This window comes from Styela clava, chromosome 6 (genome assembly GCF_964204865.1).
Source record: "Styela clava chromosome 6, kaStyClav1.hap1.2, whole genome shotgun sequence".
Lineage (NCBI taxonomy): Eukaryota > Metazoa > Chordata > Ascidiacea > Stolidobranchia > Styelidae > Styela > Styela clava.
This window is the reverse complement of record NC_135255.1, coordinates 10,432,175-10,457,450: the sequence shown is the minus strand read 5'-3', so window position 1 is coordinate 10,457,450 and position 25,276 is coordinate 10,432,175. Positions and strand designations below refer to the sequence as shown.

Sequence of the window (25,276 nt, the reverse complement as noted above, 5' to 3'; positions counted from 1 at the left end):
GAAATCCGGGTACTTGGACCTTCAGGCGCTTTTTCGATTATGTCTGCTTTCAGCATTTCATCTATTTTTGCATCTACTTTGTCTCGCAACGCATATGGTATACGGCGCAGAGGTTGAGCAATTGGTTTAACAGTTTTGTCAATATTCAAAGTCAATTTGTAATCTTTTAAAAGGCCAATTCCTTCAAACAATTTTCCATACTTGGAAAATATATCAGAATTTGAAGTATCAATAGTTTTGGAACTCACTGCATTCACGGGCCCCACTCTTAATACATTAAGTTTTGTTGCAGCTTCTTTTCCTAACAAAGTTTGACAATTACCTTTGACAACAACAAAATCAGTCCGACATTTACTTTCATTATTCAAAACGAAAACATTAGCAGTAAACGTACCTAAAACCTGAAGTGGTTTAGTACTTCCATAAGCGTAGAGTGATGGTATCGAGCATTTTCTCGAATTACACACAATTCTCTCACTCTTCAGCCATTCCCAAGTATTGCTTCCCATGAAATTTCGGCAAGCACCCGAATCAATTATTACATTCGACAAATTAACTCCTCCCACATTTAAAGTAATTATTCCATCATGGTAGGAATTGTGATCTCTCACGGTGAATGTAAACTCACTATTTTCGTCATTCGAACAATCAACACAATTCGTATCATTCAACCGCTTACCGTTTTTATTTATTCTCGGTTGGTTTCGGCATCGCTCATTATGTCCTTGTTGCCGTGCAGGTTTACCTCGAAATTTACCACATCGAACTTTGAAATGTCCCATTCTTCCGCATTTTTAGCATCGTTTACCTCTTGCTGGGCACATCTTATCTCTGGAAAAATGTCCGATTCGGCCACAAGAGTCTCTTTCACTTTCCTTTCCTGTAACAGATGTATAACGGCTTGGATTATTTACTAAATTCACCTGGTGCGATTCTGCGTCAGCTTCAATTGCTTTTGCCTGATGATCAACAGCTTCCATTGCCCTTGCAATTTTTAGCAAATCACTTAATTCGAGATTTTCCTTTTCGAGAAATCTTCGTCGCATGGAATTGGACCGACAATTATCAATCACTTGGTCCCGTATGTGATCATCTTCTTTATCATCGAAGCCACATGTTGTTGCTCTTTGACGTAACCTACAAACAAACTGATCGACCGTTTCATCACTGGCCTGTTTAATTTGCCTGAATAAATGTCTTTCAAAAGGAATATTGGATTTCGGAGTAAAATATTCATCAAGTAAATTTAAAGTTTCGGTAAATGTTTTCTCTTCATCGAGTCCCGCTAAAGTATAAAAAATATCTTGTACCTTTACACCAGCGGTGAACAAAAGCAAAGCTTTCTTGGAGCTATCTTCCGTCGTTCCCTTGGCCGTCAAATATAATTTAAATGAACGTCTCCAACGTTGCCACCGTTGGGAAATACCGTGCGGGTCTCCATCGGAATCAAGTGGTTGCATCGTTCCAATGTTATTCTGCATGATCTTGGATGGCTATATTCCTGCTATATAGAATAGATCTGTTTCAATCAAAAAAGTTACCAACGATTTCCTTTATCGTCCAAGTCCAGCAGGTCTTCGCCAATTGTAATTCGATATCTTCCAATATCCTCGTCGCCAGTTGTAGTGTCCCGCCTCTATCTTCAATGTTATCTATCTTGCTAAGCTTTCCCCAAGGCAACACACGATATTTGCACACACAATAAGAGGCTTTTACTGCTACAATTCAGTATGCACAAAAGTAACTGATACAACTTAATAAACAGCGAATAACACCATACAATAGAACCAGCACCAGCCACGCCGTCAATGTCCTTCTGCTCCCCTTGGCATGTATCCTTGCGCATTTATATCGCGCAGGACTAAATCAATCATGCAATTCATGACCATCGGACCATGAACACTACACCCATCTTAATACCTGTTCTGCGTAGTAATGTGTTAATCTCGCAGAAGTTCCATATGCATCCTGGTTTTTTGCTTCGCCCTAATGAATTGAAAATATAAAGTTGTATTACTATTATGCCTATAATTCATATCTCAATCTATGGTTTTCTTCACACAACACATTATTGTCACTCATAGAACTTTCAATTTCCCTGTGATCTTATTCCTTATATTTTACCATGTGTTTTACCAAAAGAAGATTCGGAACAGATTGAAAGTGTAAATTAATATAATAAATAATATTAAATTTGGTATGGAATTCTTATTTTTTGCTCTTCTCTATTTAAAATTTATTTGAATAACTTTCTAATCCCGATTAGAAATTTTTCTCATCTCTAATCAGATATCATTTTTTTTACATAGTATATATAGTTTTTTTTTTCCATATGTATATCCTGAGAGTGTAATATTACAGAACCTGTGTTATTAATTTATTTATTCGTGTGCTTGCTTTGGTTGGTAACCGACTCAGATGACTGTTACTGGTCGTATCGTTACCACCCACCCATATCGTTACCACCCAATATACATATATATTGTATGTGTTTTCTGGTTTGACGAAACAATAAAAATTCTCTCTCTCTCTCTCTGTCTGGTCACAGGTCCTTTCTAACTCGTTTTTTAATTGACGTTACCAATCAGAAACTCGTTCGAAGGCAAGCTAATCATTACGGTATTTATTTAATTTATGAAATTTATCTCAAAACTGGCAAATGGCAATCAAAACATCAAAAAAGATTCAACATATACTCACATGGCCTGGGTGGGCTATTCCTAATTAGTTCCTTCCTAATTTTTACGGAGACAAGGAGAAAGAAACATTCTTTATTTAAAAACAGTTATGTTCAATGCATTTTAGTGTAGGTGTTCATAGTCAAGTTTATTTTTTCTATCCAGTAAGAAAATAACATGCAAAGTTCAAAGAAATAATGTTAAATTCAAATTTTAATGGAGAAGGGAAGCGCGGGGAACCAAAGCTGGTTATCTAGCAGCGACACCCAAGGTTCTATGCTTTGGTCATGTAATTATCTGATAAAAAATATTGAAAATCATAACTATAATTTATCTTGTAGGCTACGCGTTGATATAAAACAAAAAGCATAATCGACCGATTGTCACAGATATTTATCTAAAAATCTTATACCTGACTAAATTTAAACCTAAACTAGACTCCCACCACCAGAAATCGATATTCTGCGATGTGATTCTACAAGTTACCTCAGTGATTGCGAATTGCGATCTCGTCGTTCCGTTTTCGCTGCCTTTGTCGCCCAACGTTACCGGTAGTTTGACATGATATTAAAAAGGAATCGTTATGGAAAACGCTACTGATACATCTAACGATGTTTTGGAAGAACAACAGGATCAAGATAAAGGTCAAGTTCGGCCGAAAAATTTGCTTTTAAGAACGGAAATAAATCAGGAAGATCAGCCATTATCAAAGGAAGACACCCCCGAAAATTCACACAGGCATACTGATACCCATGAGATTGAACAAGAGCAAGAGCGTTCTGAAAAAGAGTCCTACCTCGATGAAGATTGTATACTGTTTCATGGAATTAATTATCTGGGATGCGCTTCAGTCAATGCTCCGCGCAGTGAAGCTGAAGCCTTGCGTACAATCAAAATTTTACGAAATCAGCAGATGTCACCAGAAAATGAGACTGGTCATGGCGACAAATCACCAAGTAAGCTTATTGATGTTGTTTTATCTGTTCCTAATGTTGCTAATGGTATTGTGAGACTTTTGGATCCCACTGGCTCTGGAGAAATTGCCCATTTTGAGATTTATAAAATATTATTTTGTGTTCGTGGTCTGGATTCAGAGCCAGAAAGAGACTGTTTTGCTTTCACAGAAGCTCACAAAAAATCGGGAATATTTCAATGTCACGTATTTCGATGTGAATTGCCTGATGCAGTGAAAAAAGTTCTGTATAGTTTTGAGCTTGCATTTCGTAGCATTCCTAAAAATTCAACCGAGTCTTTGGACAGTAAGAAACCATCGGAAGTGTTTCCTCAGTCCCATTCTATGTCCAGTGTTGATGATCCATCCATGGATTTTGATGATTCTGTGTTTTGTTTTAATGTTACATTAGAAATTCGAGAAAATGATTTAAAAGGAGGTTATGCCAATGTTCCTTGGGATAAAGCTTCGTCATGTTTTAAACTTCGAAAAAATGTTGATAAACTCGTTGTAATGTCTGTAACTCAAACATCAAATGTTGAACTAACCATTGAACGATGTTTCGGGTTGTTGATCGCACCAGGTCGAAATGTTCGTCACAGTGATATGCATTTACTTGATATGGAATCAATGAAAACTGGATCTGGAAATTCAGAAAGTGGAGCAGTTATCGCTTCTCATATTATCAGCGGATCTTGGGATCCGACCCATTCACATTTTTCTCTTTTAAATGAGGAGACTCAGAAAGGCACCAGAGTTTTCATTAGTGTTGCTGTGGACTTAGTTGTGCAGGAAATTCAAGAGCCATTGCGATTTTTATTAGAAACTAAGGCTCGTGTCTTTCCACAAAATGACAAATTTTGGTATTATGGCAAAAAAGTTTTACAAGAAACATTTTATTTGCGTTTGAAAGAAGTGCAAGATAAAAGATTGTCAAAGCAATTATATGGGATTGTAAGTCTTGAGACCAAGACAAAAAGATTACAACGTCTTGCACAAGGGACTACACCAGGAACCCCAGGCTATTCAATGGGTCATATTGATGTTGGAAGTCCAACACTTAGCTCAACGTCACACCGAGATGAAGAAGATGATGATGACACAGATGAACCTCTTTTAAGTGGATCAGGAGAGGTTGTGCCTGATTACTCAGAGCATGTATTAACTGATTGGGGAGATGTGCTACAGCGATGGAGAGCGGATTTCAAGCAGAGACCAACTGGCTTAAAACAACTTGTTAGAAAAGGAGTTCCAAATGCTTTACGTGGGGAAGTTTGGCAACTTCTTGCTGGCTGCTACGATAATGATACTATGTTAGAAAATTATCGCATTTTGATTTCAAAAGATTCGCCTCAAGAAGCTGTTATTCAGCGTGATATACATCGCACCTTCCCAGCCCATGATTTTTTCAAGGAAACAGGTGGCTTGGGACAGGATTCGCTCTATAAAATAAGCAAAGCATACTCGTTATATGACACGGAAGTTGGATATTGTCAAGGATTATCATTCCTGGCTGCTGCGTTATTGCTGCATATGCCTGAAGAACAAGCATTTGGGGTCCTTTGTAAAATAATGTATGACTACAAAATGAGAGAGCTATTCAAAAATGGTTTTGAAACACTTCATGTGAAATTCTATCAACTTGAAAGAGCAATTGAAGATTTAATGCCTGATTTATATGATCATTTTAAACAGTTGCAAATTGAAGCTCACATGTATTCAAGCCAATGGTTCTTGACTTTGTTCACAGCAAAATTTCCATTGAGTACTGTGTATAGAATTATTGACTTGTTTCTAAGTGAAGGGGAAATTGTGATTTTCAAAGTTGCTCTCAGTTTGCTGAAATGCTGTCGGCAAGACCTTTTAACTCACGATTTCGAAGGCGTTTTGAAATATTTCAGAGTTTCACTACCAAAAAAATATAGATTAGATGAAAATACGACCCAGCTTGTTCAAACAACAACCACAATAAAAGTCAATTTCAAAAAACTCAAAAAATACAATAAAGAGTATGAAAACATGCAAGAAAAGTTGATACAAGGTGACGCACATGCAATTATCGAACGAGACAATCGACGATTAATGGAAGCAAATATGAGATTAGAAAGTGAAAATGATGAAATAGCTGATGAGCTAATAACAACAAAGATCACACTAGAGACACAGTTACAGAAAACAATGAAACATGCTGAAAGTCTGCAATATGATCTCACAATATCTGTCGATGAACTAAGAAAATCAAGAGAACGAGTTAAAGAACTTACCGATGAGAATCAACATCTTCTAAATGAAACGAAACAAGCAAAAGAATTGTGTCGACGTGAAATGGAACGACAAGAAACTGAAATATCGAAAAAATCAACAATCATAAATGATTATAAAACCATTACTTCGCAACTTAGTATAAGGATTGAACAAATGCAAAATCAACACAAACGTGAACTGGATAAAGCAAAATCAATGAGAATAGAAAATGCTACAAACCCAGAACCACTAGAAAATGATATATTACAGGCTGCGGAGAATGAAAAAGAAGCTTTCAAGCAACAAATTAGAAACCTCGAGTTAGAATTAGCTCAAACTAAACTTTCAAAAGTAGAGTCCGAATGTAAAGTTCAGGATCTGGAACACCAACTTGTTAGTGCATTAAAAGATCTTCAGTCATCTAAGAACACCTGGCTTCATAAGACCTTTTCTACATTGACGTCATCAAGAAATAAAGATTCAACTGGTCAAAGCCCTACGTTGTCACCAACGTCAACCAATGGTCCCTCATTTCCAAATACAATTACTTCAAAATTTCCCACTACATTTAATAAAAAGGCACCTTGAATTTACTGTGAATATGGTCGAATTGTGAATTTATTTCATAATGATTATCTTTGGGAGCTTTGAGTCTGAAAGAATAGATAGCCTAGGCCATAAAACTCTATATGAACATGAATGGTCTTTATTACTAGTAGCCAATGAATAAACATTTCTATTTTTCCTGTCAAATTGAAGCCTGGTGTTGTACAAACATTCATGTTTTGTCAATTGTCAACGGTGGTCCACTTTTTGTTTTTATTTTTCTATATCTTGCAATATTTATTTCTTTTTGCAATGGAAGATATCATAAAAATTTATCAATATTATTAAACTTAATAATTTAGGGAAACATGATTATCATATAATATACTCTTATGTGGTTGTACTGCCTTGGTTTGTGTCATTTTAACCATTATGATAAAATAGTAAATCAAGTAAGAATTCATATTACGGTAGGTTATTTCTATTGAGTTATGCCAGTTTCTGGTGAAATCATGCCATGATTCATAATAACAGTTTACAATGTCCGACCATTAACTGTAATGAGCGTCAAACCAGTGTGCTTTATGGTGCTTTTTTATGTGCTTTTTTAAGCATCGCTAATGTTTCTGAAATTTGTCACAGTGATTTTAATTGGTTATTACAAATAGGGAATGAAAAGTTTTACGCACTTCAGTGTCCTATTGCCAGCTTCATCATGTGTTATTCTGAATCTAAACTTTGCTTTACAGCCAAATATCCATTGAATATTTTTGTAAAAGGTTAGTGGATATGTAGAACTTTATAATGAATCAACTAGAAGCCCTAATCAGCCACTGTGACTGCTCTGGCATCTTACGACATTTTATACGAAAATGCTGCTGCACCCCAGTTAGTGTACTATAAATTGGTAAATTATTTCAACCTATTATGTAGCTTTCATTCATTTTATGTGGGCATGCGGAATTTTACTATTTGTGTATTTACTATTTAATGTGTATTTACTATTAATATTCTATCTTATTTACAATTGTAATTTTCTTTTATATAAACTTGTTGTTTTTTGCTTGATATTCCCCTACTGTTATTCCACTGTTGTTGTATACATGGCTGATAAAGTTCAAATATATTGTAAAATTACCCAAGATCTGTTTTTTCATAGTAATACAATGAATCTCAAAACTCTGTTCAAGGATGTAATTATTCTGTACTATGTCCATTATCTAATTTAGTGATTTTCAAACTTTTTTCATCACTACCCACTTGACACGGCCAAATTTTTGGTGACCCGCAAGAACTAAAATAAAACAGAAAATTAAAAAAAAAACACAGATGGGCTTGTATATTGTCGCACAATAGATCGAATCTCAGCTCCATTTCGGTGATGGTGGGTCCCGGTACTAGGTCCAAATTTGATCGATATTTTGTTTTAGTGTAGTTTTGTTTATTGTCGAAAAGATTTTACATCGACCCTAATTGAGCCACTTTACGACCCAACGGGGGGTTTGGATCCCCAGTTTGAAAAGCCTTGATCCTATTTCCTATTTCATCTTTGTTTTAGGAGAGTCAACTTTTTCTATCAAATTACCAAGTAATTCAGTCTCTTTTTTGAACTCAAAAATGGTGGAGATTTGAAAGTATTTCTTATATCATGTATAAAAACTTGATATATATTTCTCTCCCATATTTAAAGTAGGTAATTACTGTAAATGCTCGTTTTAACGCCCGGTCTTGATTAAGGGCCCGTTTGAATAGGCGCCCGTGAGAACAGGACATGAAAATAAATAAGGGCCGGTGCTTGAATACCCGCCCGGTGTAAAAGTTTTTTTTTTTTTTGCGGATTTGTACCTGCGGTGCGTAGAAAAAGTCAAAATTTTCATTATTCTCGTTTAAATCATACTTGAGAACTGGAAATGACAATATACGGTATTAATTATTGTAACGATCGATCTTATCTACCGGTATTTTTGTGTGTAATTTTACTTTAAAAATAACAAGCGCCCCTGCTTGAATAAGGGCCGGTTTGAATGAAGGCCCGGTTAGTGAGTATGTTTAAAAAAAAGCGCCCGGGCTATTAAACGAGCAAATACGGTATATTGTGTTAAGATACTATAAACCCTATTTCTATGGTGAAATGAAACATATGCTATATAATTAGCACCCAAGTGTAAAAAACCAAGAATATATTTTTTTTATTCAAATTATTGGTAGTGAAGCATTTGCTATTGTTTTTCACTTTATAAATGAATTTGTGCCTGCATCAAGACTAGCATTGTTTTAAATTAGTTACACAATATTATTAGAGAAGAAATGAGAACCCAGACAAGTGTTAACTTGGGCTATTGAGTTCATTTGTAATGATGCTAATGTAGGTAATTCAGTCTGTAAGCTTGAAACTTTTCTCTCTGGCTTCAGTTAAGCCTGTCATATATCTAGTGTTCACGAATTGGTGGTGTATAAAGGTTGTACACCATTACATTAAAAATGAGAATGCCCAAAGAACTCAGGGACCTAAAGTCCTCTTTTCCAAAACGAATGTGTTACTCAGAATTTCAGTAATTTAATATTATTGATAATTGACCATAAGATCCTGATTTATGCCACTTGAGGCTGCATGATGGCTGCATCATCCAACTAACAATTCAGAATAAGAAGGACCATATTGTAAAAGGGGATTTCTGGCTTGATGTTTACTTATTTGCAATGTCTTAAGATCAAGTCACAAATTTGTTATGTGTTTTACAATATTTCATGTAAAATTGAATCTTCATAATTGTGATATATGATATATTATTGTTTAACATTATTTACTCTGTTGTCATTTCAAATTATTGCACTTTCGTTCTAGATTGAAAAATTATATAACTAAACATTGAGCATGGGAATTAAAGTTATATTCTTATGTGCTGGATATGGAACTAGATTGGAAAGGGATTTACTGAACAGCAAGGAACATAAAGATCTTCTTGGAGTGGCTAAAGCTATGCTTCCTATCGGAGGCAGACCACTTATTGCTCATTGGATGGATTCTTTAGCAGAAAATGGTGAATTTGAACATTTTTATATGACTACAAATTCTCGTTTTTATTCACAATTTCAAAAACTTGTTAAGGAATATGATTCTTGCTTGTCTGTATTAAATGATGGTACAACGTGTAATGAAGATAGGTTGGGAGCCGTTGCAAGTATCAACTTTGCTATTGAAGAATTTAAATTGGAGAATGATGATGTATTAATCATTGGTGGTGATACTTTATTTTATAATGATTTTGATATGAAGAAATTTGTATCGAAATTTAACGATTTAAAATCTAATACCAAAAATTGTGGTTTGGTTACAACATACACATGCAAAGAAGATGAAACGACAAAATATGGCATCTTGGAAGTTGACCAAAATGGAAAAGTCAAAAGTTTGATTGAGAAACCACAGCCTTGTGAAACAAAATCAAGACTTGCTTGCCCATGTTTCTATCTTCTTTCCTCTGATTGTAGTTCTTTCATTAAGCAGTTTCTCGATGAGAGAAAACATTCACCATTGAAGGAGAAAGATGCAACTGGCCATCTTATTAAATACCTCATCGCAAACTGTAATATCCACAGTTACCAGATATCTGGTAGATTTGATGTTGGTGGTTTGCAGTCATATGAAGAATGCAATGACTATTTTTGTAAATAATGTAAAATCAGGTTTCATTATTAATCACTGTATTAGGTAATTTTCAACTAGCTCACTATTCACATGTGTATTTCACTTGCAATGTTATCATTATCAAGTTAATTGCAATAGACTTTTTATGCATACTGCTGCCAAAATTTAGCTTCTATATTATATTTATGTGTGATACATTAACTTGCATTTCTGTAAAGTTTTGCATCAATTATTACAATACACAAATCGTTCACATAAAGGCTCTGGAGTCATAGGAGATGTGCAATCGATTCCTGTCTCAGAGTTGAAAAAACAGTTGATTTTGAATCAAAGTGGAAACATTTTTTTACATTGTCTTCCAGATTGAGTTCTACTCAATCAACTCTGATCAACTGTTGAAACCAAATTTTGATAATGTAGAGTGTAGACTTTGATGTATTCCTGACCTATTTTATAGACGTTAATTAAGAACTCTTCAATTGATTTGACTTTATACCATTATGAATCTAATATTCCAAATTTCCAACCACAGGAAAATTATTACTTTGACTGACGTTTTTATTAAAATATGACTAAGAATTTTGCATGATACTTATGATAATCCAGATTTTGAAAGCCTTATCTGAAGTATATTTATTTATATCACTTGCTGCCAATTCTTTCAAATTGCACAACAGCCATATGGGCTTACAATTTTACCCAACATAATTTTTTGAAATTCCTTTATATATTTCTGGGTGCAAATATCTAATAACTGTGTTTAATAACCTTGTGACAATTCATTATTAATATAGAACATACTTGTTTCGTTGTTTGTAAATGAAATCTCACAATTGGATGTGTTTGTAATCAATAATGATGACTTATTATTTGTACATTGTACCTTATGCCAAAATATTTTTGTTGAATTTTGCATCAAATATTTATATATTGTAATCAAAATTTATTTTAATATTCATGTATTCTATAGTCTGATAAAAACATAATGTCTATGACATCACCCAGCAAAGACTTAGTTCGTCTACCATTGAGTAAAATCAAAACAATAATGAAAAGTTCACCTGATGTTGAAAACATTGGCATTGATGCTGCATTTTGTATGTCTAAAGCTGCTGTAAGTTAGTTTCTATTTTTTATAGTTTTAATAACTGATACAACATTTTAGTACAACTGTGTGCCGTACGGTATTCCTGAGATGTTAAAATTTGGCTGTCATATGCCTAGTTACAATTCCTATCGTATTGGGGTACATTTGAATGTCCAATGTTGTATTGACAAACTGAAGGTATAATTTAATGTCAAGATAATAAGATTATGAACGTTCTAATAATTTTTTATATATTTTGCTAATTCTTTTCATTTTAGTTTAAGGATGATCATATATTGTTACACAACACCTTGTACTGTTCTGCCATTGCTTATTAAGATATCAGTGGGGCAATCTGCTATAAAACAATGATGCCATTTAAGTGTATGGTCATAATTGCTGTATTTGATGCAACAGTTCAAACAGGTTTGAACTTCCTGGTATTGGTTGAGAGAGGGTTCATTCTATCAATTATGACTTCACAATGATTCATATATGGTATTTTATGCTGATGATTTGTGTATTGCATATATGCCAATTTCTATGAAATATTGTAAAATATTATTAAGTTTTTTTGACTCCTAGCTTTGTTCGAGCTATTAAAAAATCTGAATTTGTTTCCGCTTCCCAGCTCTGGCATATCAATATTTTACCTGCAAAAGTTTTGCGATTCGCAATGTATCTATGAGTCTCCAAACTTCAGCTCATTTATTTTTTGTAAACTTTACTTTCTATTTGCTGCACTAAACAGTGAGACTTGCCTGAAAACTCTTTTACCTGCTGGTCTTTCATCATGTTATGTTATACAATCTAATAGTAGATATCTTAGATTTTAAGTTACTCCTTTAAAAGTATGACTCTGATTTCTTCCATCATGTTATGTTATACAATCTAATAGTAGATATCTTAGATTTTAAGTTACTCCTTTAAAAGTATGACTCTGATTCTAATATTTATTCATTCCCTTTTCCAGGAACTCTTTGTCACATACTTGACTGCGCAGGCTTATTATAAAGAAGATAATAGGAAAACTTTAGAATACAGTCACCTTGCTAATATTGTTAACAGTGATGATGATGACATTCTGGGCTTCCTTCAAGGTTTTTAAATATTCATATTAACTTTTAGAGTTTTACAAACTAAGTAATACGTTTTCAAACAGAACAGTATGTTGGTAACGCATATATTTGTATAAAGTGGTTGCTTACTTTTTCTAGGGCACCAGTTAGCATATAGTATATTCTCTAATCTCAAAATTAAATTTACATTATCTTATTCAAACAGCATGTTTTGAAATTCTAATATCGCAGTGAAATTTCAAACCCACACCTGAGAAAGCTGGAAATATGCTGAAATTATTACTAGTAAATATTTCATCAGATTTATAAAACTATTTTCTGTCACTACATTCTACATCTTGGGATCATTTTTCATGTGAAATAAACTCAAGTGTTTTTGAATGTTGCAAATTTTGAATGTTCAAACTTCTAACACCTAGCTGACTGCATTTCAATTTAATTTAATGATGATTTTTTACTTATACTGAATTGCACCATGTTTAATAATAGATAGACAGTTGTATCTTTAAGCTGTGCCACTGCCGAGTATTTTTTTCGTGAGGAAAATCTGCAATTTAAATCATATTTCCAATTTTATCATTTTTAGAAATTATTCCACAAAAGATCACAATAAGAGAATATAGAGAAATAATTGCAAGAGAAAAGAACACTGAAAAAGGTGGTGATGAGACTCAAGTGTAATCATCTTTTGTTCATCAGCAAGTATGATTGTGGAGTTATGTTTAGTATTTGGTTCAAAGATGAGACTAAATAAAGCACGACACCAATGGCTGGGTCTTGCTCGCAAACAAGCCATTTTCTACGTTCTCCCAGGGATTTATTGTGTGGTTAACATATTTAAATATTCTCTGCTTTATCTTGCTAGGAATTATTTGGATGTGACCACGAGAATCGTGCAAAGCCGTACTTGTCTTCATGAAAACATCATTAAATTAAATAAATCGGTTGGCATTCATGATGCATTTAGAAGTAAAAGTAGACCTAGCAAATATTCTGAGAATATATTTCTTGGTGATAGTGATCATTACAATATTTTCACTAATGGGTTTAACGAATTCTTGCATATTGTCTGAAGATTTAGTTTCTGTGAAATAACTTGATGCTCTACCGTGCATTTTTGTTTGTTTGTGTGACCAATAGTCAGAGTATCCATTAAGCAATCATATTTATATATGTAGCGTAAATTTGTGGGGATTTTGCATCCCGGCAACTGGCAAATACAAGAATCACATTGGCAGCGATTCGAGTTCCGGCAACAGATTCTGGTAGTTTCCACGCTGAAGCCCAGTCTGTCGTGAAGGTTGGGCATTTCTTCTATAAATAGTTTTTGATTTCATACTTTAGGAAATAACCTGACTGAATAATTTATTATCACGAATACTGCCTGGAGGATCGGGAAGATCTAATAAATTTTTAATAGGACCAAACGAGTGAATTGGATGTGATTTCGATATATCTAAGTTAATTGGCTTTCGAACTGGGCGCGGAGGATGGCCCATTGTGCTGAGAATTAGGAATACGCTTACCATCTCACCTTTGATTATCCTGCGTCAGTGCGGGTTCGAATCCAGTGAGAGATAATAATGTGCTAGAAGATTGCTGGACTCCGCACCGTGGAAGGGTATTTCACGTAACCGCCGGTCGGTTACGGCTTTCTCCGGCATGAAGTCCATGCATCTGCAGCAAGTAACTGACTAATCCCATATGCGACAATGACTGGTAACCGGACGTGAGCGGCGGTAAGCCATATGGTTCTACTAACAAAATGAATTGTTGGGCCATCATGTTCTCGCGAACATCTATTCCAGATCTGCTGCAAATATCTTCATTTGAATTGTTAAGGTGAGTTTGTGTAGAACTGTGTCAATCAAGTGATTATAAATTTAAAGTCACCGGAAGGAATTCGAATAAATAGGAGTTTTTCACAAATTGACAGCCACAGCAGTCTTAATAGTACCAACAGTGCTACCGTTTGGATGTGGTGCGTACTTTACAGCCAAACTAAGCGATCCATCTGGAATCCAATTTAAATATACAAATAATATTATCTCCCAGTCTTATACCAAAGCATCTGTTTTTTTATTATTTATATATTCATGCATGTATTGCGTGTTCCATGGTTTGGCAAATTAAAAATATACCAGGCGGGCCAATAAACGATTTTAGAGAAGGGTTTGTGTTTTCTTTATCACGCGTCTGTACGCCAAAATACAAACATCAGTGAATAATCCGAATTAATCATTCCTCAACGTAGTATTACTAATCATTTACTTCAGGGGTCGTCAACCTTTTGTCGCGCGCGGGCCAAATTATAGGTTGCAAGTCATTGGCGGGGCGCACATATTTTTAGAAAGTTGAAAACCGAACGGATGATATTTTTTATGATATAACTTGAGCAGTGATACATCTCTCGAATAGAATGTAGATTTATTTCCTCATTGCGTTGCATCTCAAAATATTCCATTTGAATATTTTCAGCGCCATTGAACCCTTTGCACTTTCAACTTTGCTGCGTTTTGTTGCCATTTGTCTAATTATCATTAAACGAGTAATTGTGAAGTATATACTTGTTAGGTTATAGTATAATTTAGTCTACTACACGTGTCTAACACTAAATTCTGTTACGTAAAGAATTTATAACGTATAACGTATACCTGATCATCCATTCTATTTCATCGGTCGTTTGCGTTTTTCAAACATGCAGAATTAAGGCAAAACGTCAACGTTTATTCTAGCTAATTTTTTGCTAATCCACTCAAAGCGCGACAAGGTTGTTTTAAATTTAATACTTCAGACAGAAAATAATTGATTAGAAATTACGGATAATAAAATCTTATTGTTTCCAACAATGCATAGGACACGACACGGTTAGAGAAATTACGGGCGTATGTTAGGAAATATATATGTGAATTTAATCCCTAAATTTATATCCTGAATTAACCTTCGACAATCCAAAATATTGCTGTTTTAACTACTTTTTCCTAGTGTCCCAGGAGTTCCTAGTCGTGTTCAGCAATCGCTTGGTGCAAGTAGCTTGTTTACCAAAGACTCGGGATTCAACCATTTGTGACACGAGGAAGCGATGTTGGATAATATGGACACGACAGTCAAACATTATGTAAAAATGTTTCCATAATTTATGTAAATTGTTCGCCTGAAATATTTGGGGTAGATATCAGGCCACGTAAGATTCAAAGGAAAAATAAGATATCGTAATAGCGACTGCTTCCATCTTTAAGCATTGCAAATTTGAAATCAATTAGATTAGCACAAGGGTTGTGGTGATAAGAAATTTTTTACAACAGTTATAATCTATCAAAACGATTCAATTCATCATATTCACTCCATGAACAAAATTGGAATGCGTAGAATTATACCGCAACATCACGGGAAGTACCTTTGATTATTTAATGTAATAATGTGGCAAGTGTTGTAAATCATCTAGATACCTTTAGCCATGCGTAAACGGAATTAACAAAGGTAGAACTTTTCAGCGCAGCAGTTCGATATTTGTTGTGACAACAACATTCTGTATATATACATATATATAACATTTAAAAAGTGCAAGCATATTTTATTTCAGTTTAATTTACAAATTGGCTCAAGATTTCAATCCAAGCTCGCAAAAATAATGCTGATCAAATATCATGTTCTATAACGAAGCTGATCATTGATATTTATTCATATTTGTTTTTTGATTTATTCTTAAACGTCAAATACTTACTAATCTACTACTGCTGGTTCGTCAAACTCTAAAAGTTTCTCTCCATATAAGAAGCAAATTGCTCATTGACTGCTCGTTCGTGCTCCGAAGAAAGCAACAACAATCCGACGCGTTTTGTCGTCGTTACCTAACGCTGAATAGACTGATGCTGTTACATTCAAGTTTGTAGAATATTTATAACCTTTTAATACATAATACTTCTGATTGTTGCAATTCAGTTTTTATTCTGTTGTAGAGATATACCACATATAATATATCGCAATCATATTGCAAAAAGTAATGATGAGTTGATTTTGAAGCTAAACGGTTTTGGCACGAGTTTGTATTAAGTACCTCACGTGGATGCCACTTTTCAGTAGTAAGTAAAATTATTGTATTCCATAATTTTGGCAAAAATTATTTATTCCTCCCTAATTCTGGAACTGAATAAAAACAACGTTTATCGATTCTTCAAGCCAAATGCTCAAAAACTATTTAATTTTGCAACGTAAATATACTCAGCACATGCAGCATTTGGTTGTATTTATTGGATATGACAAGGTCACAATATTCATGGTCACTAATTGACAACTCATTTTCACAAAACCACGGTCTTGAATAGCACACTAAAATGACCAAATAGACGACTCCTATTGACGAAAAATACAAATATATATATCTAACTTTCTCTGTAACCACCAATCAATTATTTCGTAGAAATATACAATATATACGCGAATATTACTCCATATAATGAAATAGAACAGAGGTGGGCAACATTTTTTGTCGGTGGGCCATAAAACCAACTTCAGACATCCATGGGTAATTGGATGGGTGTTTCGGAAAGAAGGATGTTTTTACAAACAATAAATATAGCGTTTTTAATAGGCATCTCCCAAACGGTAGCTTTAGATTTCGCTGTATTCAATTCCAAATCCCCGTCATCTTCTGGACCATGAATGTATTTTCTGTTGTCGGTGCATTGGAGTGTAACTCCTGATCCCGATTTGGTAGATTCGAATTTTCTGTTTCGACACAAAAATACTGGTTATTTCGTTTGCTATTATATATAATATAGTTACTAACCACAACAATTATAAATATCTTACGCCGCATTGCTGGAATCTCCAAAAATTAGATCTTTAGTGATGTGACACCTGCCGGACGAAAATTGAAAAATGTGGCCGGTACTGGGTGTGATAGTCCAATTCTGTGTCGCACTAGTTTGTACTTGTTGGACATGATAGTTATTGGCAGGACCAGAAGATAACCATTTTTTGGATTCGGTACCATGTCTTATTTGTGCGCTATACGATGACGCCAAACTGAAAAAGAAAAACATATGATTTGATTGATCAGTATCAAAGACTCTGTTCATATGAATCGTAAACTATGTTTATGAACCAAAAATTTCCAATAGTCGCCACACCGCTGTGAGTAAGTTTGGACGTTCTATAGGTTGGGATCAATGGTATATATATATCGTTTGGAAAATTAAAAAATGAATTAAAATAAGAAGGCGCCATTGTTTGAAGTAAATATGGCCCAGCGTGAGTTATAGCCAAACTTCTTGCCTCGGTTTTTCCAATGACGGTTCGATATAGCTGATCATCCATTCCATTTCATCAGTTGGATTGTCGGTTGTTTTCATCTCTAATTGACCTTCTCGATTTTGCACAAGATAACGGTTGGGCGAGGACTCAGCCCGAAACAACAATTTTCCATCAGCTTGCAATAACATAGTGAAGTTGCTGTACAACAAAAAACAACTCTATGCAATGAACTGACTCTATATCAATGTTTCCCAACCAGAGTCTGCGATCTCAAATGAGTCCGCAACGAGTCATAAATACACTGCGGGCCGCAAACGTCTTTGCGAAACCCATCAGTCAAGTTACGATTTACGTTAAAATTTATATAAAACATAAAAAGCAAGTTTATTCACATAACATTAATGGAGTCAATAATTACTGGATACTGAGTAGGGCTGGGCATATATTCGAATATTCAACTATTAGAATAGCAATTTAATATTCGAAAATTTGACGCGACATGTCACTTGAGCGTCGCTTAATCAAACGGTTGGATTTCACAACTCACTTGCAGATTTCAGGCGAAAACACGAGTCGGCACACGCCTGGATAGATGCCTAAGTGGTGTTTCTCGCGAGCTCGTACAACGAGGAATAATTTTTTTTGCTGCAGGTATAAATGTTTTCTTAATTGGAGAGCGGCAATACAAAAAACTAAAAATAAAACGGAGAACACCATAAGTTTTGTTTTATAATGGTGCGCGACCGATTAAAAACGCTTTTTTAGACATTGCAAATCGCCAAATTTCGGGTTCTACTGTAGTATACGTATCAGGGCATTTTCCCTTGGGATTCTTTGCTTTATCGCCTCCACATTAGTACGTACAGTACTGGAGCGCCGTAAGTGTTGTACGAACAGCTCAGATTTGTCGAATTCACAAAAATACGAATCGAAACAAAATATAATCGCGCACATTACCGCGCATTTTTGTGTCCACGAATTGTCATGATCGTTTCTGAGTAGTATTGCTTTTATTTCGCCAACACAACCGCAAATTAAAATGATCAAAATTAATTTAATATTAAAGCAAGGCGATGAATATTTTTTTTTCGATTTACTAATATACTTTAAATATATTTTTAATAAGTACTAAATCAAGTTGTACTTTCTGGAAATTTATAGCAGATAGTAGGATTTTTCTAACGGCGATACCAAATTCGCTAGATCGCAAAAAATATATATCAAAACTAAATATAATCGGGCAATATCCTCTCAGATTATTATGTTCGCAGATTGCCGTGGCATTTTAAAAAAGTAATGCTTCCATCTTGTCATAAATCGGCGCAACCGCGAGTGACCATGAACACAATTAACTTAAAATTGAAAGACATTTTAAATTCTGTTGTTGTCATGGATTGAATATTGTTCGACAGAAAAGGCCATATATACACTAAAAAAGTCGTCTCTTTTAGCAAACGCGTGATAGCGGCGAATTTCCAATTTTGAAATTTGTTAAAACTCCGTTGTGTTTGGGTTTATTACTTCTTCACACAGAGTACGATTGCAATAAATACACGTTGAGTCCGCAAAGATTTTCGCCGGTGTGAAAATAGTCCGCGACCAAAAAAGGTTGGGAAACGCTGCTCTATATTGTAAAGTATCTCCGTGTATAAACTACATTAAAAAAAACAAATCGTGTTGAAAGCTGATGATCGTTTTGAGATGTGAAAATGCAGTCATTAGTGTTACTTTTATATTTATTTACAAAACTCATATATGTAAATAAATAATGTAATGTTTTCCTATCACAGTACAAAGAATATTTACATTTCCTTTTCGCCCTGCTTTTCCATTGTGACTTCCTCATCCATGTTGTATGTTACATAGAGTTGTCCATCTGCAGAAGGCGAGGCAAATGTCCAACTCGGCTCATTTTGTGAAGATGTTCGATCTATTTTCCAAAAATGATTTTTACTTGAATCATTCTTGACGCTGATATGACCATGTTCTTTCAAATGTTCATCTCGGATCCATTTGTTGTGGTTTTGGTCGCTAATCTCGAATCCCGATTGTTCCTGATTTTCACTGCAGCCTTGATCTTTTGTTTTGTTAGAAGCCACGGATTTCTTAGTTTTTCTGCTTAAGTTCTTCCTGAACCATGACATGGTTATTTTAAATTGACTACTTCAAACAGAAAAATACCTACTTGAACAAAAAGTAATACATGAAATATTACCGTTCACAAAAATAACGACTGTATATATAAGATAGGTGAATTGAATTTGATTCAAAAATTACAGTTTTCAATTTTACTTCGAGAATCCCTTATCCAACCGTGGAAGAAAATTTAATTTCTGTTCAAAAAACTGAAAAACTTGTTGTTGAGTGTTTACGAAAAATGAAAGGAATGCGTATAGTTCAAGTATACCTTAACATCATGGAAAGTACCACTGACTATCTCAATGTCCCCCGCAAATCTGTGCAACGATTGACATCTCCCATAAAGAGTTATTCCCCGCCGTTCAAATACGCGAGAAACACCACTTAGGTGTCTATCGAAAAGTTTTCTTAGTCGACTTGCGAGCGTAATTACTAGACAGAGATATCTAGTCTAGACTTCCTTTCGTCGCAGACACTCTAGAAATGAAAATTTTCGAGACGTAGCTTCAAATTATACCGACTGTAGTAAACAAGAGACCTTATTCATTAAAAACACACCCTACGCGCAAAAAAAAAGGGGATGTAAAAAAAACAATTTTAACATTAGCTCTTATGGGGATGTGATCACCAGAGCAGAAATTAGCATTTTTTGTAATTTTCTAGATATCTTTCAATGTAGACGTGGGCAGTTTTGAGGATAGAATATTTTTTACATCTTTTTTAATATTTTTATCATGATAAACATGGTCAAGATTTTTGATAATCGTTCATTAAAATTTTAATGAGCGCGGTGTTTCCGATGACGTCATTCTCACTAGCTAGACCATGAGATTCTGCCAACGCGCCGTGCTCTGTGGGATCAAAGTGACTATGAATATGCGCTGCAAAGTGGCGCTAATGTCGCTTTGGGTACAGTACCGGCACTGGAAGCGTTTAACATTGACAATCTATAACCCATACCATTTCTATCACGTTTGTTTACTGGTTTTACGCATTTATACCTGTACAGCTAGCAATCATTTACTGAAGGCATGCTGACGTGTTATTTAAACTACCGGTACGGTACCGTACCAAGGCTGCAAGAGGTGTGGAGAGGCAAGAGGTGTGGCTGCAAGACCGCCACCGCACCTCTAATTACTCTGCGTGGGTTCGCAGGTTCGAATCTCATGCAGGGATGGTTATGTGCGATAGGATTGCTGGACTCCTCGCTGTCGTTGGGTGGTTCACGTAACCGCTGGTCGGTTACGGCTTCCCCCACCACCAAGTCCATGCTTCCGAAAACAAACAATATAACTAATCCCATAACCGACTTGGAATGGTAACCGGACGAGAGGCCGTGGTTCGCCATATGGATAAGCCGTCTTATCGGCTTTCCTCTCCCCGGGATAAATATGTAAATCCTATCCTAATACTGAAATAGGCCTACGAACAAAAATGTTGGCCAGCCTGCCAATAGGCAGGATAAGTTGTACGGTACCGGTCGGTATGTTAGTCGTTGGTACCGGTATACAAAATAGATGAATATCTCCAACCTATATTGGTTCAATACCGGTCTCCTAACTAGGTTAAAAAACATGACTGAATACGAGAGAAAGATTTATTTCGTCAACCAGAATACAAGCATTGAATCAATACAAATTATATACAAAACACACAGTTATTCGGTATAACCCCCCATGTTCGCTATCAAGATTAACAGTTAATCAAAATGTTTGAACAATTTAACAAAATCTCCTTGGAGGAAGGGTTGACTAAGTTACGGAATATTTTTTGATTCGGTTAGAAATGTAGTCCATTATTAAACCACTGATTTTTTTGTAGATTTTCACTTAGTGGACACTCAGCAAGTACGACAGTTAATTTATAAAAAGAAAACTGTAAATTAATAACAAATCAGTAGAAGTCAGCTCGGGTATTCAAACATGTGAGGATTGAAGTGAGAAAAAAATTTGAAGTCACGTTTAGGATATTACATTAAACAACAATGGAAAAGGTACATTGGAATCAGTCAAGCTTCAAATGCTAATGGCATTAATGAAAAGAATATGCGAAATGAAGACTGAAGTTTCCATCTGAGACATTGGAAGACGCTAAAACCTCATAGACTTGATAGTGTAGAAAGCCTTCTCACAATGCAGTAATAATGGGACATATATTTATAATATCATTATACAGGAACTATATGTTTTTAGTTAAAATATCTATCTTTGCTAATAAATGCTGGAAACCATTTATTCCAATTTGCTGAGTGATTAGGGCCTGAAATTTGCTGTAGGGACCATCACCATGGCTGGATTTACCAATAGGCTAGGCAGGCTGAAACCTAGAGCCTCGAAATTTGGTTTCGAAGTTTGTAATTCTTTTGAAAACTTGACAAGTTTAAACTCTACGAAAAGTATATATATATATATCAAGCTTTTCAGAGTAGAAAATTCTGTACACAACTGGTTTCAACCACATTGTAAACAGCCATTATTGCGTCGTTTGCATCATAAAAGGGAAATTATTATTATGCGCATTTTGCTGGAAGTTTCTATGTTAAAGGGAGAATGAAAAGTTTAATGCACTCATATTTTTAGATTTTAAGCAATGACATGTGGTGTTGTTTAGAGAGAAATTCTGAGCTCAAAAATATGAAGGGGCCTCTCATAATCTAAATCCAACCCTGAACATCACCAATTTTGGGATAGGTACATGGTGTCAACATATGAACTGAGTTAGGCCATTGGATTCTGAAAGGTGTGCCAGAAATGTACATAGTTACATGGAATTCATGAAATATATAAAAACCAAAATAGGTCTTTCGTTGAGCGCCAGTTGTGGTCGCGGTACCGGTATACTAGTATTCTGTTATCACAAGCAGTTGGAGCGCATATCCCACAGAGCACGGCGTGTTGGCAGAATCTCATGGTCTAGTGAGAATGACGTCATCGGAAACACCGCGCTCATAAGAATTTCAATGAACGATTTTCAAAAATCTTGACCATATTTATCATGATAAAAATATCAAAAAGGATGTAAAAAATATTCTATCCTCAAAACTGCTCACGTATACAATGAAAGATATCTAGAAAATAACAAAAAATGCAAATTTCTGCTCTGGTGATCACTTTCCCCATAAGAGCTAATGTTAAAATTGTTTTTTTTACATCACTTTTCATTTTGCGCGTAGGATGGGTTTTTAATGAATAAGGTCAGTGTGTTGTATTCAACATCCTCTTTCAAACAAGCCGTGAATGATAATTTAGATATAGCAGACACTCTTGAAATGAAAATTTTCGAGACATCGCTTCAAATTATACCGACTGTAGTAGACAAGCTAGTGATACAGACGAATTGCTAATTCAGTGTGTTGTATTCAACATCCTCTTTCAAACAAGCCGTGAATGACAATTTAGATATAGCAGACACTCTTGAAATGAAAATTTTCGAGACATCGCTTTAAATTGTACTGAGTAGTGATATAGACGAATTGCTAATTCAGTGTGTTGTATTCAACATCCTCTTTCAAACAAGCCGTGAATGACAATTTAGATATAGCAGACACTCTCGAAATAAAAATTTCCTAAATTTTTCGAAACATCGTTTCAAATTGTACCGACTGTAGTAAACTAGATAGTGATCGGAGACCGCCGACTTATCGATCTTGCGGTTTAGATTCCTTCGCTCTGACTCAATAGCGACAACGCGTGTCCCATCACTAATTAATTAATAACACGCTATTTATACGACATAATTCATCCAAATTAATAGGCTTCTGGTCCGAGATATGATGAATGCACTTGCAAAATTTGGAGCAGATTTAACCTCGCTTTCGTGAGATATCGCGTAACATACGAATGTGAAACAAACAGACAAATACCTCTCATTGAGATCGATGAGTAACTAGATATCGATCGATGACCACCGACTTATCGATCTACGGTTTCGATTCCTTCGCTTTGACTCAATAGCAACACCGCGTGTCTCATCACTTATTAATTAATAACTCGCCAATTATACGACATAATCCATCCAATATCAATAGACTTCTGGTCCGAGCACATGCAAAATTTGGAGCAGATTCAACCTCGCTCCCGTGAGATATCGCGTGCATCTTACAGACAGAAAAACAGACAAATACCTATCAACATACTTACCGATCAAGATCGATAAGTAACAAGGGACAAATACTTATCAACATACTTACCGGTCGAGATCGATAAGTAACAAGGGACAAATACTTATCAACATACTTACCGGTCAAGATCGATAAGTAACAAGGGACAAATACTTATCAACATACTTACCGATCAAGATCGATAAGTAACAAGGGACAAATACTTATCAACATACTTACCGGTCGAGATCGATAAGTAACAATACGAAATCAATCCGAATAATACGGATGCGGGAGTGTATTAATTTCACGCCCAAATTTGAGTAATTGGAAATATGACTCCAGAAATCCCTACTCCCTCGCAATAGCCGCATTTGCATTTTCAAAATTTATGTATATCCTTTTTGCAATACAACGTTTTGTATATAAATAGTGAGTGTGTGAGGTTCGTATCGCAGTATTATGGGCTAAATTTACAAGTTTGAACATTCGCCATCGTATCTCGGTTCAGGTTATTTCACGAGAATGTGGTTTGTAGTACCGTCAGACCTTCTATTCTCTTGTACTTTTTCAAAAGTCTATTCTCGCAAAATTACATTCGCGCAAACGTCAGTTTTCGAGAAGAAATTTTCTGAAAACTTTTTCGCCCACCTCGAAGCTTTCTGTAATGTCATTCAATCTCAATCACGTTTTGGACCTACGTAATGAATGATAATTGTCTTCATCTTAACTCATTTACATATTAGAAATATATATCATTTTTTCTACCAACAATTTGTCATTTTTATAAGCTTTCGTTAGTATGTAGTCCATGAACGACAAACAGTGGCGGTGTGCCACATTGTGCTAAGTGTTGGGAATACGCTCGCCATGGTACACCTGATTACCCTGCGTGGTTCCCAGGTTAGAATCCCGTGGGGGATGATTATGTGCAAGGGGATGGACTCCTCGCCGTAGGGTGGTTCAGGTTATCGTTCGTAGGTCACGGCTTCCTCTATCATCAATTACGGGCATCTGACAGGAAAAATCGAAGGAAATGATTAAGTCGTTTTATTGGCTTTCCTCTCCACTGAGATAGATATGTAAATCCTATCCTTGTAATAAGAGGCAGTTATCGATACTGTCAGCCTTTCTACTACTATAAGTTGGATTGAATGTTGACATACTGATGGTATATTCTATTTCCATTTGATTGCTTCTGCCTATGGACTACACACCTGCTATTGTTTTTATTCTTTTATTTCGAAAGCGTCCTGTTTTCTATTGTGATGTCATTGAGTTACTTTGTTACTTTGTGACGGAATGCATATCTCAATCATCGGCATCTATTCTTTTGTTTTTACTCTTTTTTCCCTATTGTGTTGTACTGAGCTTTAAACTAATGAGTGTGAATCAATTTACCTGACTTTATTGAGAAAATTCGATTTACCTCACCCATCCCTCAGATATTGGCGATCGAAGTCACTCCAAAAAATCTGATGTATAGTTGTGTTATTGCTGAACAAAACGAATATTTATCGTACTCACGTTAATTAACTGAACTATTT

At 35.2% G+C, this 25,276-nt stretch overlaps 5 protein-coding genes across 5 annotated transcripts; 3 read left to right on the top strand and 2 right to left on the bottom strand.

The window, feature by feature from the left end:
• Window positions 1-794: 794 nt before the first annotated feature.
• On the bottom strand, window positions 795-1,481 carry LOC120340010 (uncharacterized). The gene has a single exon (XM_039408262.2). The coding sequence runs from the start codon at window positions 1,479-1,481 to the stop codon at window positions 795-797; it is 687 nt and encodes a 228-aa protein (XP_039264196.2).
• A 1,659-nt stretch (window positions 1,482-3,140) lies between these two features.
• LOC120330695 (rab GTPase-activating protein 1-like) lies at window positions 3,141-9,266 on the top strand. The gene has a single exon (XM_039397585.2). The coding sequence runs from the start codon at window positions 3,262-3,264 to the stop codon at window positions 6,460-6,462; it is 3,201 nt and encodes a 1,066-aa protein (XP_039253519.2). The 5' UTR covers window positions 3,141-3,261; the 3' UTR covers window positions 6,463-9,266.
• A 7-nt stretch (window positions 9,267-9,273) lies between these two features.
• On the top strand, window positions 9,274-11,039 carry LOC120331320 (UTP--glucose-1-phosphate uridylyltransferase-like). The gene has a single exon (XM_078113333.1). The coding sequence runs from the start codon at window positions 9,296-9,298 to the stop codon at window positions 10,094-10,096; it is 801 nt and encodes a 266-aa protein (XP_077969459.1). The 5' UTR covers window positions 9,274-9,295; the 3' UTR covers window positions 10,097-11,039.
• A 9-nt stretch (window positions 11,040-11,048) lies between these two features.
• LOC120331062 (chromatin accessibility complex 16kD protein-like) lies at window positions 11,049-13,666 on the top strand. Its single transcript, XM_039398089.2, has 3 exons — window positions 11,049-11,183; window positions 12,130-12,256; window positions 12,822-13,666. Exons 1-3 carry the CDS (start codon window positions 11,055-11,057, stop codon window positions 12,914-12,916), a joined length of 351 nt encoding a protein of 116 aa, XP_039254023.2. The 5' UTR covers window positions 11,049-11,054; the 3' UTR covers window positions 12,917-13,666.
• A 2,800-nt stretch (window positions 13,667-16,466) lies between these two features.
• On the bottom strand, window positions 16,467-19,691 carry LOC120331093 (uncharacterized). Its single transcript, XM_039398121.2, has 4 exons — window positions 19,298-19,691; window positions 17,513-17,689; window positions 17,048-17,263; window positions 16,467-16,963 (listed from the first exon to the last, which is right to left on the bottom strand). Exons 1-4 carry the CDS (start codon window positions 19,633-19,635, stop codon window positions 16,747-16,749), a joined length of 948 nt encoding a protein of 315 aa, XP_039254055.2. The 5' UTR covers window positions 19,636-19,691; the 3' UTR covers window positions 16,467-16,746.
• Window positions 19,692-25,276: the final 5,585 nt, after the last annotated feature.